This window comes from Vespula pensylvanica, chromosome 5 (genome assembly GCF_014466175.1).
Source record: "Vespula pensylvanica isolate Volc-1 chromosome 5, ASM1446617v1, whole genome shotgun sequence".
NCBI classification, from domain to species: Eukaryota; Metazoa; Arthropoda; class Insecta; order Hymenoptera; family Vespidae; genus Vespula; species Vespula pensylvanica.
Genome location: NC_057689.1, coordinates 4,405,453 through 4,428,116, shown reverse-complemented (window position 1 = coordinate 4,428,116; position 22,664 = coordinate 4,405,453). Strand labels below are relative to the sequence as shown.

The 22,664-nt window shown below is 39.5% G+C and overlaps 3 protein-coding genes across 8 annotated transcripts in view; 1 reads left to right on the top strand and 2 right to left on the bottom strand.

Annotated features, from left to right (window-relative positions):
• The window catches only part of LOC122629655 (segmentation protein cap'n'collar), an 84,764-nt gene extending 82,541 nt beyond the window's left edge, over nucleotides 1–2,223 (bottom strand). The window contains exon 1 of the mRNA XM_043813334.1: nucleotides 2,045–2,223. Coding sequence (XP_043669269.1) covers nucleotides 2,045–2,200 — 156 coding nt within the window. The 5' untranslated portion in view covers nucleotides 2,201–2,223. The remainder of the gene's footprint in view (nucleotides 1–2,044) is intronic.
• On the top strand, nucleotides 92–22,664 carry LOC122629661 (high affinity copper uptake protein 1-like). 3 transcript variants are annotated; one of them, XM_043813359.1, is made up of 5 exons: nucleotides 21,777–21,789; nucleotides 21,915–21,944; nucleotides 22,018–22,151; nucleotides 22,228–22,284; nucleotides 22,343–22,664. In XM_043813359.1, exons 2-5 carry the CDS (start codon nucleotides 21,936–21,938, stop codon nucleotides 22,539–22,541), a joined length of 399 nt encoding a protein of 132 aa, XP_043669294.1. In that variant the 5' UTR covers nucleotides 21,777–21,789; nucleotides 21,915–21,935; the 3' UTR covers nucleotides 22,542–22,664. The 3 variants fall into 3 exon arrangements, with proteins under 3 accessions (XP_043669295.1, XP_043669294.1, XP_043669293.1); XM_043813360.1 differs by lacking the exons at nucleotides 21,777–21,789; nucleotides 21,915–21,944 and adding an exon at nucleotides 92–223; XM_043813358.1 differs by lacking the exon at nucleotides 21,777–21,789 and having other exon boundaries at nucleotides 21,903–21,944.
• Nucleotides 5,963–21,248, bottom strand: LOC122629654 (endoplasmic reticulum aminopeptidase 1-like). Of its 4 annotated transcripts, none has more exons than XM_043813325.1 (14): nucleotides 20,712–21,248; nucleotides 16,602–17,611; nucleotides 11,144–11,293; nucleotides 10,987–11,072; nucleotides 10,502–10,598; nucleotides 10,321–10,403; nucleotides 10,022–10,227; nucleotides 9,728–9,908; nucleotides 9,333–9,558; nucleotides 8,695–9,257; nucleotides 8,392–8,623; nucleotides 7,907–8,312; nucleotides 7,339–7,834; nucleotides 5,963–7,259 (listed from the first exon to the last, which is right to left on the bottom strand). In XM_043813325.1, the coding sequence occupies exons 2-14, from the start codon at nucleotides 16,729–16,731 to the stop codon at nucleotides 7,104–7,106; spliced, it is 3,012 nt and encodes a 1,003-aa protein (XP_043669260.1). In that variant the 5' UTR covers nucleotides 16,732–17,611; nucleotides 20,712–21,248; the 3' UTR covers nucleotides 5,963–7,103. The 4 variants fall into 4 exon arrangements, with proteins under 4 accessions (XP_043669260.1, XP_043669262.1, XP_043669263.1 ...); XM_043813327.1 differs by having other exon boundaries at nucleotides 11,144–11,290; nucleotides 20,712–21,241; XM_043813328.1 differs by lacking the exons at nucleotides 16,602–17,611; nucleotides 20,712–21,248 and adding an exon at nucleotides 12,618–13,589.

Sequence of the window (22,664 nt, the reverse complement as noted above, 5' to 3'; positions counted from 1 at the left end):
TAATATGGAAAATTGTGTGACGTGTCTCTCTCGCCTCCCCTCCCTCTCGTTGTTGTAGTATTAATTAAGTTTTTCACTTTCAAAGAACAAAGAAAGTTGTTGTCGAATACGAGAATGGATATATGGATGAAACGTGAGAAGAATTACGTTCGAGTGCACCAAAGGAAAGAGATAAGAAAAGTTACGACGGAATTTCAAATTTCTCAAAGATCTCCCTTGATAGGTTAGTTATCTTATATTACAATTTTTACGCTTCGCGAATAATTCGTTAAAATAATACACGACGTAATATCTTCGAATCGAGCGATATTTTCAATATTTCTACGAGCTATATGATAATGATATAGAAAAAACTGTTTTCTCCACGTTTTTAAAGTTTACACGATACTACGCGTTCTGTATAAACAAGAAACAAAAACACTATGTGTATAATTTTATAAACTAACTACACGTATGTCCGTACTCGTCGAGGAAAAGATCGAAATATAATACGCGATCCACTCTTGACGATCGATAACGTTGCGTGTAAACTTGTACGAATAAATATTAAATAGAATCGTCCGATATACTGGAATTAAAACAGATTACGATGCTACTTATATAATAGCGTAACTTTTCATTTCATTTTCATTAATTCTTTTTTTTTTCCACCACTTTTTGTTCCCAAGGAAAGTTCATCGTTGCACAATCAATCGTGACTTCCGATGTTCGATTAATATACGACGCTTTTGTTTTTAAACGATAACGATGATACACTCATAGCCGTAGTCTAATTTAATAAGACCTTCCCATCGTTTGACCTTCAGTACCAAACGTATTATTCTTATATTTTCGACGTTTACTTGTTTATAATTTTTGAAGGTTATCAAACAATCCGATTACAGAAAGAGAGAGAGAGAGAGAGAGAGAGAGAGAAACAGAACAACGAATCCTTCTTTAAATTACTACGCGTACTACACGAGATTAATAGATAAATCGCGTTCGTTTTATTACGTACATATGCATGTATCACTTTGATTTCTTAAGTCTGCCTTTGTAACGACGTATACATGTATTTGTAGTGTAGATGACCGATCGTATGAATAAGTCCGTGAGTGTGTGCACGAACACGTGATTATAAATAGATAGTAATATTATTTAATTGTATCTTTAACAACTATGTTATCGACGCAGCGAGCTTCGTCTTCTTTGTCTTTGTCTTTCCTTCAGATTTCTTTTTTTTTTTCCCCTTCCTTTGTTTGCTTCACAAAGAACGATATATACATACGTATGAATATGCATTAGTTTTATTAAATTTTTCTATGTAAAGTTTTTCATACGATTTTTATGACGATACTTATTTAAACATAAAAGTGCAGCTACTTTGGAGGTTAGATCGGTATAAAGATTAAATTGATAGATAAATGACGATTGAAATATTTCGAATATTTCATCATTTAAAAAGTCAACTTATACAAATTACATAAGTATATATATATATATATATATATATATATATATTTTTTTTTTTTTTTTGAATGAATTTCTGTTCCGGTCGCTCGAAGAAACATACACTCGATAAAAGTAAATATTTTCGATATTCATGAAAATAAAAACGTCCATTACATCTTTTTCTGTTCGTTAATAAGATTATATATGAACAAAGGCAATATTAGAAAGAATATAAAACGGGAATGTAACTAAAGGGGAATCTTGTTAACATAAATAAATAAATGCAAATGAGGAACTAGGAATAGTACACTAATTTCGAAAGTTAACGCGTCGCGATGTATGCTTGATACATATACTGACGAAAGTAATCATCGATGTTGCAGTATAATCGAACTTTGGCACGTCAATATCACGTGGTAACGAGTCGCGTTGGAAGCGTGTCGTCAATGCTTGACCATAGGCGCTAGATCGCGCAAGTGCGCTTAGCGTCGTTTTTTTTTTTTTGTGCGCACGAGACAGCCTCGAATCGATGATATTTATACGTGAAAATCTTACATTGCATACGCATCGAGACACACGTATATAAATGTATATATGATTGACAATTTCTTACCTCGTAATTGGCTTTCATTATTTTCATTTGGGAAATGACGTTGTTACACGGCAAGAGGACGCTGATACGCGATAGATCCTTTTGAAGCGTTACTGGAAACATTTCTTCTTTTTTCTTTTCACTTTCGGTCAATGAAGTATGAAGACGACGATACATTTGAAAGGTCTGAATGATGAGAGAAATCGAGAAAGAGAGAGAGTGAGAGAGAGAGAGAGAGAGAGAGAAATAGAGATAGAAACGGGTGGGGGGAGGTAGTGGTAGTGGTAGCGGCGGCAGCGAGGAGAAGATATAAAGAAAGAGAGTAATCCCAACGGAAGAACACAATAAGTGATGTTTATCGTGAACTAACGAACTATAAGATAGTTTATAGTCAAGATCGTTTGATCGTTCATAAATTTTTTCTCACGCGTATTTTTCCGTAAATTTTCGAAATACAAGGAGAAGGTTTAAGGCGAACTCTGATATTGCGTCGATCGGATTATAAACTGCCGTTCGTCTTTCCGCCGATAAGATGATTAGAATATTGATGATGCTACGTCATCGGGTCACGTAATAACGCGGGTAATATGAACGTGAATTAAAAATTCCATTCGATATTCCGATTCTCTCTTTCTTCGTTGATTCGTGGTGAATAGAAATCAATAATGATTTTTACATTAAACATATAATATATTCATTTTGTATGCTTGTACATATCTCGTAGTTTCATATTTTTTTTTTCGCCTTTTTTTTATACAACAAAATATCTATGACAACAGTACAGTTGAGAACGGTATACAATATATCGTTATATCGATAATTCATTCATAAATATGAGACGCAAGACAGCCTCGTTCTCTTATAGATGTTTTAACGGTATCGTGTCGTGATTGCATAAAATACGTAAAGTATTATGTACTCTTGATTACTCTGGTTGTCCAGTCTTTCGTTAGAAAGTCGCTTCGGCTTAAGAAAATTGCTCGCGCGTTTTCAACGCGTAAATCAATGGTAGTAATTACATCGTAATATATACATACGTATGTACATACATACATACATACATACGTACATACATATATACATGCATACATACATACATACATACATACATACATACATACGTACATCATACATACATACATACATACATACATATATACATAAATATGTACATACATATCATATTTTGAGAGGAAGATAACGTTGAAACAAAAATAGATAGATCTCTGTCCTGATGTTTCGAAAGAAAGAAAATTATCTCGATCGATAATCGCTGATATATATACGAATAACGTATAATAACGTGCGTCATTGACAACGATTATTCTTTTTCTTTATTCTGGACGTATAAGCCCGACATTTTCTTAAAAAGGAACATGGTCTGTGCGATTTCGATCCTTTCAACGAAAGCAATGAGAAATATTGCACGCGCTTCTTATACGAATACTTTCGGATATTACATGACTGTTGTTGTTGTTATCTGTTGTTGTTTCTGTTTGTTGTTGTTGTTGTCGTGTTGTGTTTAAACGTAGGCCAATCACGCTCCCGTAAGATCATCGGAGCTTGCTCGCACGCTTTTCCTGCTGCTTCTTGGGAGCGACGTTATAATATTTAACGAGAGAGAATATTCGTTAAGTGAAAAAATATGCTATTTACACGTAAGGTTATCTAGTTGTGCGTCGATTCGTTAATTCGCCGTTGGAGTGTATCAAAATCTACTTAATGGGACGATGAAAGATTGATACGCTGCCGTTATTTACAATTTTCCTTAGGTATTTATGTGAGTGTGTTTATGTATGTATGTCATTTTTATACTCGATCTCTTATCTCGCATTTGTTAAATACTTTTTGTCTTTTATCTTTTTCTTTTTCTTTTTTTTCCCTTTTGATCGGAGAAAATCGAGGTAACTGCGCGAAGTTTAGCGGTAAGCTTCCGCGTTAAAGAACACGCTTAAGTATCGTAGCGCTAAATCTCGCGTTATCGGCAGTCGTGTAAAGGCGTCTGCATGGAAAAAAATAGAAAGAGAGAGAGAGAGAGAGAGAGAGAGAGAGAGAGAGAGAGAGAGAGAGAGAGAGAGAAAGAGAAAAAAAAAGAGTAGAGAAAGTTAGAGATATGTAGATAGAAAGAGAAGGAAAGAGAAAGAGAGACAGCTGCTTCGATTTGTGTGCTCTGGCTCGATTAACGTCGTATAATAATAACATGAACGTTTATCTCTCTTTGACTAACGAGTGCTACTGTCTTAACCTGAACGGCGATGAAAACCCGCAAATCCGACGTTGATACATTTTCCGAGAGACTCGATTAACATATTCCTTTCATCGGAAATTACGGTGGGCAGTGGAAGATAACGAGACGCGTAAAAGATAGCGAGGAGAGTACTTTTTGACTTTCGTCTTTCGACCTTGCGGCTAGGAATTTTCTTTTTTCCCCTTCTCACTCACGTTCGCGCCAGGAAAATTTCTCTGTGTGTTGTTATTCTGTATGTGTTTTGCGTGTATATATGTATGTATGTGTGTCGCCTCTCGTTTCGCGCGCCCCAACGAGGAACGAACGTTTCTTTCGCGTGAACGATACGAACGATACGAAATTATGGAAACAAGATAAGAACGGGGGAAAAATAAATATGGAAAACGCAAAGGAGGGAAAGGATAAGGAAGAAAGTGAGAAACGAACGATGGTCTCTCATTGTCAGTTGCGACGAGTTAACTCTCTTAAACGTTGAGGCGCAATGATTAGGACCGCTTTTACATATATTATCATTATCGTTATTTTTTATCATTAATATTATTATTAATCACCTCTCCGCGTCTCGGCACCGTAGACGGTTTTCTTCTCTTATAATTTTTTCTTCTCTCTTTTCTTTTTTTCCTTTTCTTTTTATTATATATTCTTTTCCTTTCCCCTTTTCTTTTTCTCATTTAACGAACTTTTTTAACGACTCCTCAGAGCACGACGCACGACGATTCCTTACTCCCTAATAATGTTTTTCCCTCGTTTCTTTCTTTTCCTTTTTCTTTTTTTTTTCTTTTTTTTTTCTTTTCTTTGTTTCTTTGTTCGTTTGTTGTTATTGTTGTTGATGTGGGTTCTTTTGTTTCTTTTTTCTTTTCTTTTTTTTTTGTTTTGTTTTTTGATCATGCACACCGTACAAAGCGTCACAGGATGATATAAATCTATACACTTTTCTCTCATAATAAAATATCCGATTTTCTATATATGGCTACTTCACACACGGAGAACGATCAGCTCCACGCGAGACGTACAATCTTTCCCGCGCTTCCAACAACCTGTAGCGAATACGAATTATACACGTGATATAACACACACGGTACGTTTATTTTTTTTTTTTTTTATTTACTTCTTTTTTTTTATTCTTTTCTTATCTTATTTTTTTTCCTTTTTTTTTTTTCTTTTCTTTTTAATTCACTCACCTCCGACATACTCATACCTCTTTCTTTTTTATCTTTCGTTCATCCATGTCTTCTCGGTGTTACATAATATTACGTACATATACTAAACTCGTAAACCTTTCCCCGTTGCCTTTCGCAGAGAGACGGCACCGATGATCTCCTTCGAAATAGACTCGGACTCGATTTTGCTTTTCGGACCATCTAATAGTTGATATGCTACTTAAAACGTACAAAGTGACTGCTCTTACGAACTTCGTTTCGGGCATCTTCTATGATAAATTGATTACATCTAAACAATAACCGCCGATTTTAGCTACTTCTCGAATTTTTTCTGCTCCTTCGATCGACATCATCATCATCATTATCATCATCATTATCATTATCATCATCATCATCATCATCATCATCATCATCATCATCATCATCATCATCATCATCATCATCATCATTATCATCATCAACATGATCATCATCATTATCGTCATGATCATCATTATCATTATCATTATCACCATCGTTCAAGCACGTTTCTTTTCCTTTCTTTCTCCTTTTTTTTCTTTTTTTTTTTTTCTTAATTTCCTCCTTGCCTTTCCTCACGACAAGTTCGATCCGTTCGTCGCTCTAAGTACAAACTTAACACACTCCGATGGATGGGTTCTTAGGAATGGGGCGTTGGGCATCACGTGGAGGTGACTATTGTCACTCCTTTAAAGTTCAATATACTCACGGGGAGACGAAAGACTGTTTTTAAACGTCCTTCGAGGCGTAGGTCGTTAGCCCTCGTTCGTCGACGCGTCGACGGGTCAACGACTACCCTGTAAAATAGCGTCGTCTTCTGTTCCCCCTACCTCCCTCCTTTTAATATTATAAACTTCCTTCGCCTCTCTTATTTTTTTTATTTTTCATTTTTTTCGTATCTTTCTTATTTTGTTTCTTTTTTCTTTTCTTTTTTTCTTTTTTTTTTCTTTCTTTCTTTTTTTTTTCTTTCTTTCTTTTTTACGCTTACTCTTCATTACACCTAATATTCCAATCTGCACGCACCGCGTGTACAGTAAATAAATACTTTCGAAAGTGCGTATAAATCGGTGTATAATATGTTACATACAAACAATTCGGCAAGTATTACGCTCGTCGTCGACTGTCAAGAAGATTCCTTTTCCGACAGGCGAGGCCTAATCATGAGACTGAGAGAGAAAGAGAGAGAGAGAGAGAGAGAGAGAGAGAGAGAGAGAGAGAGAGAGAGAGAGAGAGAGAGAGAGAGAGAGAGAGAAAGAGAGAGCTTTTGTATACCCAGCGGGGTTTTCGGTGTAAACGTGTATGTATACGTGTGTAATTTTCATCAGTGAAAAGCTAGAGCAATAAAGGCCCTCTCCCCGTCCCTCTCGTCTCGTTGTCGGATTGTCTTTCTTTGCAGTCTAATTGTTGCCTAGGTAGAAATAGTCTTTCGACGAAAAAGAAAAACAAAACCACAGAAGGAAAATTTGGCGGAAATGGGCCATCCCTGACCGTTTTAATAGCGCGCTCGGATCTCGGCCTTTTCAAGTAGGCTATGTCGCGTTATTATACCCGCTCGAGGGGTATCTCGTATAAATATAATGAACAAAAATAGCCATACCGATAAAACGACCGAATAACTCCGGGTCATTGCTGTCCCATTTCCGACGAGCAAGGGTTAACACGAGTGAACGTCCAAATAGCCGATTAACCAGTCGTCCAGTACGTCCACGTTGTTTTTCACCCAATGAATATTGAATCTTATCATCTCCAAGCTCTGCTCTAGCGCCCGTTTACCGCTACCAACGTCCACTTTCTTGAAAAATTCGGAAACCTTGGCAGACACGAGAATGAAAATTATTTTCTTATAGGATTCAAAGAACAATTGGATATATCGAGAATGTTTTATTTACCTCGCGATAATCGTGTTCCGTAAAGAAATCCGACGTAACAACGGTTATCAAGCCACCCATAGTGAGCGTACCGTTACCAAACAAAGCTTGTATATCGTGCCAGTATGCTTTAAGATGTCGCCAAGCAAGAAACTGCCCTTCCGGATTAGTAGCCACGGATCCTATAACAGTCTCAACGTCCTGAGGTCTCACCTTCTCTCGATCCAAGGAACGTAAAAGGTAACGTTGTAACAACCACGGATCCGAAGTAGCACCAAGCGCTTGTAACATCAATGTCTTCTCGCTAGGAACTTGTGTTTTCTGATAAACCGACCAACAATAGTTCCATTCATCTTCGCCCCCAAATTTGATTCCTGCAACGTAAACAACATCGCGAATGTTTGGCCCGACACGTTTGCTATTCGACATCCAATCGTTGAAGAGTGTTTTCGCTGGTTCCACGACACTGTCCAGCTTCACCGATACCGCGGATTGTAGCACCCCAATTCGTAATAATCTAGGAGTAACGTTTCGATTAAGGTAACGCAAAAAGTGAAAGTCGAGAAAATATTTTCTTTGTAATACTAACTTGTCCAAATGAGATCCTTCGTCCGTCCAACCAACATATTTTGTAACAGGACCTAACAATCGTTTAAGAAATTCGATGTATCTCTTGTACGCCCGACTTTCGGCTAATCTTTCCTTCCAAGAGTGTAAGTACCTGAGGGCCGTGGCCCATGGAACGTAATCTCTTTCGTTGAGAAGGTACAAAGATAGTTCCAAAGGGATAGTAGCGTTTAATTCGCCAGCTTCGCATAACGTGAACGCGTCGTCGATAAGATTTGCACGATCTGCCGGACTGAACTGCGTGTGATTGTTGTGCAAAGTCGTGATGATGGACATCCACATATCCTCTGGATAGGTCACTCGATAAAATCCACTTTGATTGATATTGCACTTGATGTACTCGACGTCGCTCGTAATTTCGAAGGTTACTGAAATATCGTAGAATCAACGATTAGACGACGACATTAGAGAGAATAGAACGAAATATTTTTCACGGGAGACTCTTACCGTCGGTTAAATTCATCCATATGTTGTGCAATTTATGCGGTTCCTTGTTCGTATAGTAACTCAAAGGAACGTACCATTTGTAGTTGAAAGGAGATTTTTGATTGGAAGTTTCTGTATCATTTTCATTCGACAAGACGAGAAATCTTTTCTGACTGGCTGTGATGGTATTTCCATCACGGATTATCGTGATCAGAGGAAAGCCCATTTGTTCAGTCCACGTATCCATTATGGCCTGTCAATAATTTCGATTTTATTAGATATTAAACTCGTCATTACTGATTCCCTAATATTTCCGACACTTACTTTAACGTCAAACGTGCGATTGACGTGTTTAGTGAAAACGGCCCAAAGGTCTTTGGTGTCTGCATTTCCGTAAGCATGACTATTGAGATAATCGTTTAATCCACTTTTCAAAACGTCTTCGCAAAGGAAACCTTCGAGCATGTTGAGAATCGAGGCACCTTTGCTGTAGCTGATCATATCGAAGATAGCTTCGATCTCTTTGGGGTCGTTGACGTTTATGTTGATAGGATGACTACTGGTGAGTGCATCGAGATCTAAGGCAGGCTGTGTTTTGTCAAGAATGAACTGGTCCATCATACTCCATTCCGGCGAAATGTGATTGACTCCTTTGTACTCGAAGAAACTGGCCGCTCCTTCGTTCAGCCAAAGATCGTTCCACCATTTCATCGTAACGAGATTACCGAACCATTGGTGTGCTAATTCGTGAGCAACGATAACGGCAATCCATTCGTGTGCAGCAGTCGATGTTTCTTCGGGATCGTAAAGTATTGCGGTTTCTCGATAAGTAATTAGGCCCCAGTTCTCCATTGCTCCGGCACCAAAATCAGGTATCGCGATCAAATCTGTAAGGGATACAAGAGTGAATGAAAATCCAGCGATTCTCCCACGATAAGATCGTTTCACAATGATCATTGTACCTTGTTTAGGCAGTGGATAATGTACTCCAAAGAAAGACTCAAAGTAATCCATCGTACGAGTGGCGATATCCACCGCGTATCTCGCTTGAGGAAGCATCGATTCTGTTGTGTAAACGCTCACAGAAATGTTTCTCTTCGTCATCTCGGAAATCCTCTTAAAATCGCACACGACGAACGCCACCAAGTAAGTCGACATTTCGACGGATTGTTGAAAGTCATCTCGAAGCTAGAAATTTCATAGAATTTTCACTTGATTAGAGTCGAATGAAGACGTTGATTAATTTGTAACAGAGATAAGCCATTAGTAATTAGCAGTTCCAAAAATGTTTGTTTACTGCGGGAAACGTAAATTTAGGTACGATCGATGGTTATTTTTGATCGTGACGAATACTTACAAGACCGGTGCCCATATAAAATCCAGCATCCTCCGTATTAACAACAGGCATGTTGCAGAGCGCTATGTGAAATCTATCCCTAAATATGGAGACCTTGAATTTCGCTTTGAACTGCGGCTCGTCGAAACAGGGAAACGCTGATCGTGCATACGTGGGTTCGAAATGAGTCGTTGCCAAGTACCTGATAACCAAAAACAATACGATTAAATAATTTTGACGAACGATGAAAGACGTGAAACGAGGATCGCCTCGAAGCGCTTTCCGAATCGAAAATGATTACAATTTCGGAGTGACCTCTTTTCTCCATCGGCGGTGACGTAACTGCTGAGATAAAAACCCTCCAGTTCACTCGCCAGCTTTGAAACGAATCTCAGGTGGACCGTGTAATTGCCCCTTTTTCGAAATTTGCTCTCTTCCAGTTGGAGATACAATTGTTGGTGCGTCGGGTACTCCAGCAATTTCGCGATTTTCAATCTATGGCCTTTGCGATCTTGGACCATCTGCAATGTAATCGGCAACGATCGGAAAAATAATATAAGTGGGAAAGTTCGTTCTCGAGTAGATATCGAGCGCAAATATTTCGTCGTTCTTACCTTTTCATTTATTGTCAAGTTGTTACTATGGAAGACGATAAAATTGGTCTCTTTATCGACGTAGAATTCGATCGTGACCTGTCCTGTAAATCGAAACGACGTTATGAATAATTAACGATAGAAATCGACTGAATAATTTTCTATCCTAAATAATATAATAAAAAGAATTCTTAAGATTTACCTTTAACTTCTAAGGTGGTAAGATTTGGATGGATGGTGATGTTATACCTAGTAGGATGTACGAATGTAGGTAGCCTGACGTTATTCCATGGGAACACCTGCAAGAGTCATTGTTATAGCCTTGGCTTATCTATAACTACGCACGTCTTGTCCGTAATAAAGCATTACAAACGTATACCACTGTCCATGTCCCTAATACTAAAATATGCATGACCAATAGCAGTGTTCGTATACTTTGCTTTACGAGAAAGAGAGAGAGAGAGAGAGAGAGAGAGAGAGAGAGAGAGAGAGAGCCTAGCGATTGATTTCCCGCCAAGCTGTATCGTTTGCTTGGCCATTCGATTGTTGTCAGAGACTTTCGAGCGCGTGCATAAATTAAAATATTATCATTTAATGAACTGCGATATTTGCGGATGTTGAAAATGATGATTTCGAGAGGAAACATTGAAAATGCGGCATTATTAGAATGCAAAGAATCGTTCGTACCTCCCCATTAGTCGCGAGAGGCTCGTTGCTCTCTTCATCGTCTTCGATTTCCATATTGGCTGGTCTTTGTCCAGCGCAAGGGCAGTCTATAAAAACGAGCCGGTATGAATAAAAATCATTAATTAACAAATTCCGATATCGAATATAATACAAGTACCATTTTGTGGTCCCGCGAAGGCAATGATGAGTGATATGGCGAAAAGTAGCGCGAAAACGACGGTGGCTATGCAGAGTGCTCTTTTTTGTGAGCAGACGATTCCATTGGGCTCGTAAATGCTACGTTTGTGCAATCCGGTGTTGCTGTCTTCTGAAACAAAGGAATCCTTCTGAAGAATGCTCGATGATCGAGCCATATGCACGTTTTACTCCTTCGGTAAAAATATCGACGAAGCAGTTCTCGTTTTCTTCCCATTGTTATTCGTCGTTGCTCGCGGAACTCTTGTGAGACTCTTGAGTTTTGAAACGGGGCTACGATGTCGATGGGAAAGAGCTTATCGCGGGAAAATTCGTATTTTATTTTTGGACCACGCGAACAAAGCCCGCGCGAATTCGTTCGTTCGTGAAAAGAAAGTCACCGAAAGGGGGTAATGATGATACGAGGGAGAAGCTTGGAATGCCATAAAAACTCTCTTTTTTCGAGCATAAGAGAATTTCTCGCGTACGAACCATATCAAAGTTTCATACTTTCCACTAGCCACTTGACCCGGATTTCGAACTGCTCGACGTCAGTCTACAATGACGTTAATGCGGTTATGCTCAGAATCCTAGAAAACAACCGCATGAGTTGGAACATTACGTTCCGATTTTCCACGAGTTTCAACGGTACTGAGATCGCGTCTCAATGCATTAAACGTACGCTCGAGTGGGACTCATAAGCAATGATACGCGTGGACGAAACGACGTGAACGACGATGGAAGAACGGAGTCGCGTAACTCGTTCGAACTAGTTTTCACGTCGTTATAAGGGCCATTTGAAATCCTTGAAAGCTGCCTTATCGTTCCGACCGACTTCCGTTTGAACGGGTCGAGCATCCCGCTAGACCTTGCACTAGGTGTAACAAGGACGGAATAATAGTCGAAGAGAAGGAGAAGAAGAAGGAAAGGAGGAGGAGAGAGGAGTAGGGAAGGTTGGGTATCATTATGCGGCCGTCAGAGAGAGAGAGAGAGAGAGAGAGAGAGAGAGAGAGAGAGAGAGAGAGAGAGAGAGAGCCGCGTTTATCCTGGTCGTTGCCAATAAAGCACTCTCGATAAACGAACTCATCAATGAGAGTAAAGGATCGGCAGGACGCGTGGGAAGAAGAGAGGGAGAGAGGTAGGGAGGTAGGGAGAAGCAAGGGGTAGTAGGTGTGCGCGCTTTATTTCGAAAGATTGGACAGAAGCTTCCCTCTTATTGATCGTACGCACGTGCTCCTCGTGCAGTCTATTCGCAGCTCGGTAAAGCCGTAAGTGGGCCATCTGGTCGGGCAATTCCAAATGAAAACGAAACACGAGTAAACTCTGCTAGGTGGTGGAAGAGAAAGAGAGAGAGAGAGAGATGTACGGGACATCAACAAATCTTGAAAGAGAGAGAGAGAGAGAGAGAGAGAAAGCAGGAAAGAGTGTTTGCGTTGAGCTCGGAGATGATCCCTCACCTGTCAAAAAGGCAACGTCGTCCACATCTTGCTCGCTCATCGCGAACCGATTCGGCAGCGATCTCCGATAAACGAGTCCCTTTACCTGACCGTTGTTCGAGGCATATGAGATTTTGATCAGGGGTTCCCTCTGTTCAGCCAGTATAGTCTCCTTTCCTACTGACACTGTGGTCACCTCGTGCTCCAAGGTCAAGCGATCGTTCAGGGTTGGCCTCGATCCTCCTCGAGCTTTTATCCTTAGGCTCTTGTACCTTGATTAGTTTCGTATCACTTATTGAGTGATTTAGCCGGATTTATCCGGTTACGAGTTGTCACCTCACTGCCAAGGATGGAAAGGCGCGAGTTCCAGGAGGCTGCGTTACGATATTATCACGGCGTTCTTTGGGCTCTCGTGTACGGGCGCTCGTTGTACGAGCACGAGCACGAGCACGACGAGGGCCAACGACGACACCACCGACACCGACACGCCACGGAAACGCGCGAAAAAACGAGGATGCGCGAGCTCACGAATGAGTAACCGAATGTCCCGACGACGTCGCCGAGTCTATAACGTCCGACGTGCCTTGACATTTCATTGGCATTAAAGCGCGAATATAGCGACTGCGGGTGTTAGGCAGAAATGGCGGCTTTCCAAAGCACCCTGCTGCTGGTGGTACTGGTGCTGCTGCTGCTGCCGGAAGAGCGCTTTCGCGAGGGGGGTGGATTTCGTCGTCGTTCGTCTCTACTATTCTCGAGGGTTGGACGCGTTCTTTCACGGTGGCGCCATCGTCCAAACGTTTTCAACAACGCCGAGTCAAGCGGGTTTTCTGTTTCTGTTGATCGCGCTGCTCTTGTCGCTGGTATTCTTCTGTGTTTCGAGCTATTGCTTGGTAAAAAGGCTATTCTACACCAAGGGTGCTTCCTTCTATCGACGATTGAGCTTTCGACGAAGACCGCCGCACCTTCTCTCTCTCTCTCTCTCTCTCTCTCTCTCTCTCTCTCTCTCTCTCTCTCTCTTTATATCGGCGAGCGGTGAATTTAATAGTATTCGGAGTACCCCAGTAACTTACTCTCTCGTTCGATTTAATGTAGATTCTTCTTTGAAAAGTACAAACAGCTACGTCCATCGTAAATTCCTCGTTGGCGCATGGTTTTGAATTAAAAAGATCTAACTAAAGTTGGCTTTTTAATGATACGCTCGTAGCAGTCTCTGTGTGCAGGAGTAAGTACCGTGCCTCTTTCCTTTCAGTTAGCTGTTAAGTTAGTAGACCGTTTACATAGCAATCGAGCGAGACGGTACTTTGGTTCTCCGGCAATGGTAAAATACGTGACCGGGAAAAGGACACTTTTTCTTTAAGATTTATGTTGGATTTGGAGGAATGAAATGAAGGCGCAGAAAATGCTGTTTAATTTGCATGATAAACGACGTTCCTTAAAAAAAAAAAAAAAAAAAAAAAAAAAGGAAAAAAAAAAGAAAATTCTAAGCAATATTTCCTAATATTCTTCATCAATCTCTTTGAAATATTTCTTTTCTATGGATCCGTAATTCAATGGTCAATTCGTCGACGGGAGATACTTTTGTAAATCAATTGGTAAATTAAATTAACTATCAACCTTGCCATCTAGTATCTTGCAGCTTCATATTATCTAATATTCAAATCCGATTAAACAAACTACGTTACTCAATCGTCGTGGAAAGAGCGTGAAGTGAACACGAGACGAATTGAAATAGAATTCCTAAGTAGACATCGAATACAGTCAACCTATTTCCAACATTCGTATTCGCGGCATGATCTTCGTGTCTCGAACATAAACGCTTCGAGCAGCCGAGCAACTAGTGTTCCAACAAAATTGGGCATTTACGGGTCTTTTCACGAAGTTCGCTTCTTGAGACTATCCTTCTGTTCTATTAGAAGGATAGAAACAGAGAGAGAAAGAGAGAGAGAGAGAGAGAGAGAGAGAGGAGGGGTGAGAAGAGGAGAAAAGGGGAGAAAGTTGGAGAAAGAGAGATTGGGAAAGAGCAAACGATGGGGATAAAAAATGAGAAGCAATGGGAGGGTACAATGCTAAATCAATATAAGAACGTGTTTTAAAGACGCGGAGTCGACTGGTTCTTTTTTAAAGAAAGAGAAAGATTTGTATCTTTTGTCCCGGAGATCGCGATTGTTCAATCGCCGAGAGGCTCTCGAGAGTTCTTGCTTAATATCGCAAGCCAGAACACTTCGAATCCACTGCTCTATTTGAGAGATTCGATATATAAAGCCACCAAATGCTGACAATATCACTCTAGAGAGGGTTTCGAAACGAGGTGAGGAGAAAACGTAGAACGGAGAGAAGCAACGCTTCCAGCTCTTCCGCTTCTTCCTCTTTCTCTTTCACTCTCTATCTTTCTCGTTTGCTCTCTGCCCTAAGGCCGTAACCTCGCGATAGCTCTAAGAGGGTGGTTCCTTCATAAAGCAAATGGCGAGACACGGGAAATGAAACACTCTTTTCATCGGAGTATCCTTTCTTTCGAAGGAATACTACTGGTCCTAGCAAATGTTTTTCAACGAATCCAAAGACTCGCTTTTGTTACGGCACATCGTTGAATTAAAACGAGAAATGATGTATACAATGTCGTATTTATAACGTCGAATCGTTAAAGCGGTTTTGTGCATCGAGTTTTCTAGTTATTTTATAAGATCACGAGAGTGCGTTAACGTCGATAAAATGTACTGATTTGGCACGTAAAGGAGATAGAACGAAAGGAGAGCGTTCTACTAGATGCCAGAATAGATATATAAATCGACGCAATTTCAAAGCTTCGCCATGAAATACCTATCGTTTCGAAGCTATAAACTTAATCGGTATATGCGTTCTTTGAATTTATACGCGTTTTACGCATCGTAGAGAGAACCATAAAGCTTTTAACATTTACGATCGTTCTTTGATCCGTCGCCTTTCTTGGCAATCTCGATCAATGATATCTTTTATCGAAAGCTTTGAAATGTTTGTCTCGTATCAAAGATTATCGCGAAAATAATATCAGGTTTTCATCTGTCGCTTTAACAGATCCATACCATAATCCGATCTATATCGTAAATACGATCGTAAAATAGGATTAATAAACGAACAAACGAATATACGATTATATATAACGTCCTCGTTTATAATTTGTTTTTCGGAAAGACAACTTCACGATTGACGAATAATTTAGTGATTTATTAATGCCCAGATTTCGAATCACCTCGCTGTTCGTAGAATCGGGAGACATTTATAAACGACTGAACTTTTGAACTTGTGACCTCCTCCATCCCCTTAACTCAGTAGTTTCGTCCAGCCTACATTAGGCCCGCGAAGATAACACGGATCTTGATGCGCGATATAAATTATTCCGATATTTTCCCTCGTCTCGCATTGCACACACCAATTCCAACGTAGTACATTTCGTTTCTTACGGTCGCTCCGATGTACGCTTTACGATCGCACCCTGAAAAATTTATGTTCGGTCGAAGGTCGACGTTTCCAAAGGCAACGTTCGATACTTTTTCTCGAATAAAAAGATTATCCATTCCACTCGGTTTTTATATTATTTAATATAATCGATCGTATAATAAACGCGTTAAAAAGAGAAAGAGAGTTTAATCGATTTTTGACAAGTAACGATTATATAAATCAATCATTTATATAAGAAGTCGAGATAGAAAAGTAATCTCGTGGGATCGAGAGAAGCATCCATCTCGGAACGTTTAAGCTTGAGTAGATAGCGTCAAGCGTTAGTCACGCGAAGTTTAGACATATATATATATGATTCTCTTCCCCCTTCCCCCCCTTCTTCCTCTTCTTCTTCTTCTTCTTCCTATCCGTTGTTTTTCGATAGTAGACATAGTATACAATTATATAACATAGATAGAGAATGTTCAACGAGCAACGATTCCATAAACTTATCGCGATTGTCGAGATCTCAAAAGGAAACTTATCGCGATCTGAAAAAAGAAAAGAATGATAATTCGATCTTTGACCTACCTGAAATCACTGGTACTTCCGTGCTATTGGCAGTTCCGTTTTGCCCGGGGCTACGTGAACTGGATGTTCTACCCAGGGGTTCCATTCGGATAACCTCGCTGCTCTCTCGAGTTGACGTCTGCCCCGGCATCCTATTCTTATCTAACGTTCTCTTCTCCGTAGCAACTCCTTTATCTATCCTCTGAGCAGGCAGCGCTCTGCGAATTTCTCGGCGATTCGCATAGCTCGAAGTCGACGACCACGACGACGAAGACGAGGACGTCTTCCCTGTCGTACCAGCGTCGACGTATCGACGCCTTCTTTGAGACGCGAAATTTTCTCCTCGCGTACTCCCTCCTCCCTTCCATTTAGGACGAGCTCGATCAACGAGAGCTACCGGACGATCCACTTTTCTTGTATTATATATATATATATCTATTTCCGAACGACCTCTCCTAAATTTTGGACCTTGGTCCCTATTAAATAGGGTGCCTATTTGGCACAAGTGTAAAACGTTAAAAATTTGGCGAGTTTTAGCAGTCTTTGAAAAACACGGAGGCTCGACGAACGTCTAAGGAATTTTCCTTTCTTTCCTCGAAATCCTTCGAAATCCTTCGAAACGTTTTCTCTTCTTTCCTTTCTTTTCTACGTGGTCCGCGAGAAAATATCGCCGATGGTTCACGACGAGTCATTACGCGTTTCTTTTCCTCTTTGGTCGAATTGATTCGGCGCGATTTCACGAGAGTTCACTCGACGTTCCTTTCTCTCTCATCGCGTACCCATCATCATCGTCGTCATCATCCTTGTCATCGTTGTCGTCGTCGTCGTCGTCGTCGTCGTCGTCATTGTCGTCGTCGTCGTCGCAGTTGTCGTTCTCGTCGTCGTTCTTCCTGTTGTTGTCACTACCTTTGCTACTGTCATTCTCGTCGTACTCGTCTTCGGTGTCATTGCATCGTTAATTAACTGGAGCGCCGGTGTACGCATCGTAGGGTAACGTTTTCTTGCCTTTAAGCTAGCTGCCCTCGTTACGCCTGAAACAGGATTGAAAAGGCCGGCTACTCTTGTGTGACGATTAATTAAGCGTTGAAGTTAAAGTAGCGTGCGCGTGTAAGAACGCGCGACCACCAATCCGGTTTGTTGCGTAGTTAAAAGGGTGTCACTTGGTAGGGGAAAACAAAAATAACATCGGAAGTTCTTTAAATACGATCGATTCTACCTCCTTCTTTCTTCTTCTTCTTTTTCTTCTTCTTCTTCTTCTTCTACTACTACTATTACTACTACTACTACTACTACTACTACTACTACTACTACTACTACTACTACTACTACTACTACTTTTTTCTCTCTTTTCTTCTTTTTTTACCTCTCCTACTTGACCGACTCCTCTTCTTCTACTATAAGACGCTTTTCGATTGAGATACGAATCCAACGGATGTTGCTAATTCAAGAAAACTAACTCGCTATTTTACGTGAATCTCTACGTATATCTCTACCAACATACGTACAAGATATATATTACTGAATATTTTAGCACAGGATTAACCCGCTTGTCTTGGAAATTTTATTTATGATCTACCAAATGTTTCTACGAACTTTCCCGTAAGCGTTTGGTATTTGATATCCATTAAAAGTGTCACGGCAGCCTTAAGAAGCATTTACGAGGATAAAACGATCGTATGCTTTCATTAGCTCGGTATCGAATTTACTTCGACCCCTTTTCTCGATATAATAGAGACACACGACACCGATGTGAGATTTTCTACGTTGTTCTGTGTTACACGATTTACGTCCTATCATTTATTTACTACATAGATTTTCATATATAAAAAGAGTAATCGAACGAAGTATATAGCGCATTATCAAATCGTTCACTTGTTCTAGTCGATATCGTTCGAGGTAAAATTTTCTCCCGCTTATGATATCCGCTTGAATACAGGGAAAATCGATTTTCGAAGGCTTACGGGAGTTAATACGTTCTCAACTGAGAAAGAAAGACTTTCCCATTTTACGAGATTTTCGATGAGAATCATCGTTACCGTCTATCATATTGATTTTTTATATCGTCGAAACGAATTCGTTTCTAAACGACGATTCTTCGACTTTATATCTACTGGGAATATCTACCTATCGTCGTTCGGTTCCAATTAATAACGAGGCACAGCCTACAGAAAATTATTTGGGAAAGGATATATTCAGGGAATATCGATTTTCGCGCGACATAACTATGGTTACGCGCGAGCGAACGTTTTCACCCCAGCAAGGAAAACGAGAAACGAGATCGAATAGGAGATCACACAGAGAACGTAGAGAGAGAGAGAGAGAGAGAGAGAGAGAGAGAGAGAGAGAGAGAGAGAGAGAGAGAGAGAGAGAGAGAGAGAGAGAAAGAGAGAGAAGAAGGGAGAGGGTGTCTTTTTTTATTTTACTTTTTTTTCTATTGACGAATGATAGACTGTACGCAAAAGACCTTCGTCTGCTCGAAATAATTTACGAATTATATCAATATTTTCTTTTCATATCGACTTAAGTTTTCATATTTTCCTGTATTATATTCATGACTTGAAAAGTGCTCTCATTCGTAAATTGCAATTCATTTGATTTATATTCTAATAATTAAAGACAAGTAAACAATGCCTATTACAATTACATCGATAATCGATTCATGCTACGTCCATATTTTTTTTTACAATAGTAGCGTGAGCAATTCACAGCTGATAACAATTTTCTATTTTCCATTTTTATTCCTTTGATAGCAAAAGAAAGAAAAGCAAGTTAGTCATAAAGTTTTATTTGCGTTGTCATACTTTTAAAATAACTAATAATATACGTAGAAATTATTCATAATTATTTCTTTTTTTTTTTCTTTCCGTATGAGAAATAAATCAAGATAAGATAAAGGGAAATTATTTAGCGTGTGAACTTAATAGAATTTAAAGGATTTCTCATATTACTCTTATCGTTCGAGATGCTCGTATCATTACGAACAAATGTCTGTCTCCGTAGACGTCGACTTCTCCAAAGACGAAGATGCAATTACGCGCATTCGCGGTAACTATGACGTACACTTAAACGTAACCTTAATCACAGCGATGACCGCCGCAAATTTCGTTCATTAACGTCATAGTAATCTTGTACGTATGTGTTCTTAAGTAAAGTCACTCCCTTTTTCGTGTAAGTAGATTATGCAATACGACAAGCATATCTTTTCGTGTATAATAACAATCAAGAACATTACACGTTATATTTATCTTTAAACAGCGCGTTCCGTTCTTGCGTGCATTCTTTTTTCTTTTTTTATAGCAAAATCATATACACTATTATATAACAAAATTGTGTACATCATTTTATTAGAAAATCATATATATATATATATATATATATATATATATATTCTTTTTCGTTCGTTGTATGTGGGCGTGAACAAAAGAAAGAAAAAATATTATCGTACTGCGTTTGAGAAAGAAATTGGAAAATAATCCATTCGGTTAAAACGTTGAATTTGTCCATCGCTCTCTCGCAAAATAAATAAATTTGTTATTGGAATGGAAAACTAAATTAAATTTGCATGATCCCGAGCATATTGGAACATTAACGAAGCATTTAAATCAGCGAGTTACCGGAAGGTTTCTTTTCGAGATGAAAATGTCGAGATGAAAAATATTCCGTACTATCAATCTCTGCGTCTGATCATTGCGCGACATATTCCATTGGAGACATAAGGTTTTCGTTAATTAACGTCGTTTAATCGTCGTACGTCGAATTAACGACAAAAAAAAAAAAAAGAAGACATTTTTATCTCATTCGCGCTCGATCCCTCGTTGTTTCACGCACATCGGCGCACCTGGTGCGCGCGTGGTGCGTACAACGAGCGTTTCTCGCGATGGAGCGTTGACCCTGCCCTGTCTCCCGCGCCGGAAACTCTAGCCGGAAAAAGGAGAAAATATTTTTATGGTCGGTACAACAAAATGGAAAGATAACGGAAACCTTGGAAAAAATATTCCATTATTGAAGAAACGATAAAGAAAAGTCATAATACAAAAAACATGATAATATTTATGGAAGAGAAAGAAAGAGAGAGAGAGAGAGAGAGAGAGAGAGAGAGAGAGAGAGACAGACAGAGGAAAGATAACACACCTGTTTTTATCTGAATTTTCCAAGTCCACTAACGAGCAACAGGAAGGCGATTAGTTGACCGTCGAGGAAATCACTCGTTCCGTTCTCACTGTGTCTACTTCTCTTGTCCACTGTTATTCTTCGATCAAACGAAAAGGAAAATGCAGGTAATCTTATTCGACGAGTCTAAAGGTGAATGCATCGTAGCTTTGATTATAGAATCTAGCGTATAACGAGACGTACGAATGGACGGACGAACGTCTTCGTACGTAAGTACGTACGAAGGAAAAAACGAAGATGAATCAGGGATAAAAACAAAACAAAAAAAAATAGGAAAGAACAAACCAGCGAATGAACGATAAAGCTTAATGCTTTCCTCTCCTTCTTGTATCGCAAACGTACACGACGATGCGCACCGGCGTCCTCGACGAAAACGGTCGAGCCGTGGTTCGAATGGAACTGAAGGGAGCGAGAGAGAACGTTTGAGAATTGAGCGTGGCTGAATTTCCGGACGCAGGGAGGCGCGCCGGTCAGTATCAGCCACAGGTTGCGCTCCTCTCGTTCACGCAGGCCAGGCATCTTCGCGGCCTGATCCTTCGAAAGGAGGGGTTGGTATGCGCGTCCTTCCAATCTCTCGCTAGATCGAGACGCGCGCCCGACTAAAAACCTACCCCTCTCTACTTGCCCCTTCTCCTATCGTTTCCTTTCCTTCTCTTCTCTTCTCTTCTCTTCTCTACCCTCTTCTTTACACCCGACTCCTCCCCAACCTACCCTCTCAACGACCATGAGAAATTCTTCGATCGCTTTTTCGTTCGTCTTCACACTCCCATATTATCGACTTTTTCAACCCCTTTTCATTCCTCTAAAACCATTTATCGCATCTTCTTATTAAAACTAAAGATCGAATTTCGATATGACCACCAATATTGAACTTTATCTCGACATGTTATTGTACTCGCATCAGACGATCGATCGACTAGCATTGGTTTATAATTGGGGAAGAATAATACCTTGAAATAGAATCGATCGTTAATTAGTTTCATTTCATATGCGACAATTATGATCATTATTTCTTACGATATATCTTGTAGGTACATGTGTACGTATATATATATATATATATATATATATATATATATATATAAATAGATAGATACGTTATCTTTTCGTCGATAAGAAATACTTTGCTCCGCAGACAAAAAGTTTATCTTAAAGAATTTTCAGGCATCGACTGAATACGCCAAGATGCATTCGGTGTGTCATAAAATTATTAATTCACTCATTTCTTTTGAGTAATGGCAATGTTGTTAATATATTTTTTTTTTAGATGTTCTTTCACGGTGGTGTCAGTGAAACGATTCTTTTCAAAGAATGGCGAACGACAGATTGGATTGGCATGGGTGGTTCCATGATCGGAATTATTCTGCTTACGATGATTTACGAAGGACTGAAAAGTTATCGGTAAGTCACTTGATATTATCATCTTCAAAAATTATAATCCCTTTAAACAATGTTTTTTTTTTCTTATTATTTATAGAGATCATCTTTTTAATTATACAGCGTTGGCAAACAAGAATATAAGGAAAACGAGGATGTAAGTACTTCATAATTATCTTTATTTATGATAGTAACGATCGTTCGTGGTATTTCAGACAGATGATCTTTTCTGTGGTTCATCTGCTTCAAGTGATATTACATGTTTGCCAAATGATAATAGGATATTTTCTAATGCTAATATTTATGACTTTCAACGTCTGGTTGTGCATCGCCGTGGTAATTGGAACAGCAATCGGTTATTGGCTCTTCTCTTGGAAAAAAATAAACAGTGACTATGTGGATTGCTGTTCGTGATAAAATGATCGTTTTCTAAGTAGCACTATAATTTAATAATAATTATTTCTACCGTGGTAATTAATCTCCCCTCTGTAACTCTACCGACACAATGTTATTAAATATTAATGGTTCATTTAATAA